Genomic DNA, 3,472 nt, shown 5'->3' on the forward strand with positions numbered 1-3,472 from the left:
GGTTTGATGGGAAGCCTAGGGGGCAGTGAGTTGAAAATATTGGTGATGGAATAATTTAGAAAGTGATAGTGACAATGGCAGCACAACTGGAAGAATGTAATCGATGTCACTGAATCGTGCATGTAGAAATTTTTGAAATGGTGTATCTCTGGCTAGGTATATTTTCACCAAAAAAAAAAGTCCTCAAGGTTGAAAAGGAAGAGTTTTGACATATCATGTGGTTGTTAAACAATGTCATAAAACAACTTGTGTACTGACTGTTTAATGAGAAACTATTTGTTCTGTAAACCTTCATCTAAAGTATAATAAAAAAAATTTAAAAAAATAAGAAGAAACATCATTGTCATCAAATCAATTCCTACTCATAGCAACTCTATAGGACAGATTAGAACTGTCCCATGGGGTTTCCAAGGCTATAATTTTTAATTTTTGCCACATCTTTTTCCCATAGAGCAACCGGTGGGTTTAAACCACCAAACTTTTGGTTAGCAGCCTAGCTCTAATGCCTTCAATTCAGTTGCCACCACTTTTAGAGCTCCTGTATGTCCTATACAAACAGCCGAAAGGACATTCCCCTAAACTAAAAGAAATCTTACTTCTTCACTCTCAGAAGTTCCAAATATTTCCCCACCCCTCCTTAAAACCCTGGTTTTTTTTTGTTTGTTCGTTTGTTTTTTCTCTTTTTTCGGCTATTCTACCTCCCCTCCTTCCAACTTTGCAAAGGTCCTTAATACTCCCTCCCAGTACTCCTAGAAGGAAATGGTGAATAAATACCATTTAACTCTCAAGGCATAGGGGAAGCAGAGGGCTGGCCCTCATGAGATGGATTCTGATTTTAAAAAGATATTTCTCTATCTTTTTTCAACTGTGATTTTCCTTTGTCCCATTCTCAACTGGAACATGAGCAACTGCACATAGTAAACCTGAAAAAAATACCATGCAAGAAAATATTTTGTTTCACTATGAATTTATGTGAGAGAATTAGTCCTTTTGCCATCAAATTTTTCACAGCAAAATATGGGGGTAATACATTACATTTCAAACTGACACTTACTGTAGTCCAACTGACTTGTTGACCTAAGTCTGTAAAATAGAGTGTAACAATGGAGGAAGCGGCAACACTTTGAATACTGGTATAGTCCTTCAGAAAAGGCCCACCTAAAATAAAAGACAATGAGGAAATATCATTTTAATACAATTTCAAGGCAAAATAGCAAAAATTTTTAAAGTGAAATCAATGAAAACTAAGCATGAAATTTATATAGAAATTGCAATGTACGATAAATCCTTAAAGTAAAATAAAATGTAAATAGATCAATTTTATAAAATACATCTAGCACATCCTCAAATGCACAGTGGTTTCTCAGTGTTATCTAATAAAAGTTTAGGCCTCAGTTATGTTATTGCATGCTTAGAAAAACATATATAATATTGAAAAGTATACATATTAAAGAACAGTGTATATATACATACATATATTTTTTAAGTGTAATATTGGTCATAGTCCCTGGGTAGAGCAAATGGATAAGTGCTCAACTACTAGCCAAAAGGTTGCAGTTAGAAGACACTCAGAGGGGCCTTGAAAGACAGGCCTATCAATGTACTTCTGAAAGATCACAGCCTTGAAAACCCTATGGAGCAATTGTACTCTGAACACATGGGATTCCATGGGTCAGAATCCACTGGATGCCAACTAACAACAACAACAATGTTAGGGATCATGAGACCTAAATTCAACTTTCACTGTTCTGTAAATGATTTTATTACAGGATAAATTAGTTGGAGTAGATGAATTCCAACAGTTCATTCCAAAGCACCAGGGGAATGGTTTGATTTATCTTTTTTTTTGTGTGTGATAAACGGGAACAGAAACATGAACATTTGTTAGAACTCACTCAGAATTATAAAACAGGAGATGATGTTTGTTTGGATTGGGGTGGTACTGATGGAAACGTTAAAAATTCATCAAATTCCAGTTATATTTTGAACGTAGGTCTGGTTCAACTTGCTGAACTATATTGATGTCTGAAGAGGATTCAGTGAGATAAAGCGCTCTCAGATTTTTGGTATGAGCCCTGGGATGCATTGTAATCTCATTAAATGACCTGAAGAAGACTGGAAAGGAGTAGGATTTGGTGGCAAAAATTTAGACTTCTCTTCTGGGTCTGTTAAGTATGTGATATGTAATAGACATTCAAGTAGTAGTTGTCAAGTAGGCAGCTGATAGATGTGTCTGCAGATTATTTGCAAATAGTCAGCATTTAGCTCCATGGGGCTTGATAAGATTATTATGTATTCAATTTGAAAAGAAAGAATGGAGACTAAGACTGAGTTCTTCAGCACTCATGGAGTAGGAGGAAATTGAAGAGAATTGTCTTCAAGACTTGTAGAGGAAATGCTCCATTCTTAAAAATAAATACTGACAATTCTGGCATGAGTGCACAAGAAGATATTCACAAAAATGTCCTTTTCAGAATTATATGTAATAGAAAAAAAATTGAAAACAACTTAAATGTTCATAATTGAGATAATTGCTAAATATATTTTGTTATATTCAAGCAAGTATATAATACACAAAAAGGAAAATGAGTGGATTAGACCTATCAACATGGATGTATGCCACTAACAGAATTCTCATTATTATTATTAGTATTATACTACTATGAGTCAGAATTGACTCTATGGCAATGTATGGTATAGTATGGTATTATACTTTATGGTATTTTATTTTTCATTTATAGCATTATGACTTAAATTATAGTATAAACTTATGAAAAAAATCTCACTCCATTTTCTCTAATTTTGAAAGAAACAGTAAAATATTTATCACTACTATTAGATGATATTCAGAATCTAAGATAGCTATTTATTATTACAACTTCAGGTCTTTTAAAACAAGATGAAAAAACATACAAAAGTTATAGATTAAATTAGAAGATGGCATTTTGGCAAATCCATTTTTAAATTCATGGACTTAATTTTTTTAGAGTAGTGTTAGCTTTATAGAGACATTGTGAAGAAAGCACAGAGAGTTACCATAAACTCCCTCCCCCTGTGCCCACAATTTCCTCTATTAAAAATCCTATATTGATATGTTGCATTTATCACAATGAATGTATTAATGAACCAATATTGATAACATTATTATTAACTAACATCTATAAAGTTTACATTAAGATTCATTCTTTGTGTTGTTCAGTTCTACGGATTTTGATAAATGCATAATGACATATATTCATCATTACAGTGTCATAAAGAATAGTATCAATGCCCTAAATATCCTCTGTGCTCCATCTATTTATTCCAGTCTCTACTCTCTAGCCCAAACTCCTGACAATTGCTGATCATTTTACAGTTCTATATTTTTCCCTTTTTCCAGAATGTCAAGTAGTTGAAAACATCCAGCAAGTAGTCTTTTCAGACTGGCTTCTTTCACTTAGCAATATGCTTTTAAGTTTTCTCAGAGTATTTT

General features: G+C 33.2%; 1 protein-coding gene across 1 annotated transcript in view; it reads right to left on the reverse strand.

The window, feature by feature from the left end:
* The window catches only part of TECRL (trans-2,3-enoyl-CoA reductase like), a 161,143-nt gene that overhangs the window by 70,944 nt on the left and 86,727 nt on the right, over positions 1-3,472 (reverse strand). Inside the window, exon 4 of the mRNA XM_004390708.3 lies at positions 1,055-1,158. Within this exon, the coding sequence (XP_004390765.1) occupies positions 1,055-1,158 (104 nt within the window). The remainder of the gene's footprint in view (positions 1-1,054; positions 1,159-3,472) is intronic.

Source organism: Trichechus manatus, unplaced genomic scaffold, assembly GCF_000243295.1.
Source record: "Trichechus manatus latirostris isolate Lorelei unplaced genomic scaffold, TriManLat1.0 scaffold00321, whole genome shotgun sequence".
Classification (NCBI taxonomy): Eukaryota; Metazoa; Chordata; class Mammalia; order Sirenia; family Trichechidae; genus Trichechus; species Trichechus manatus.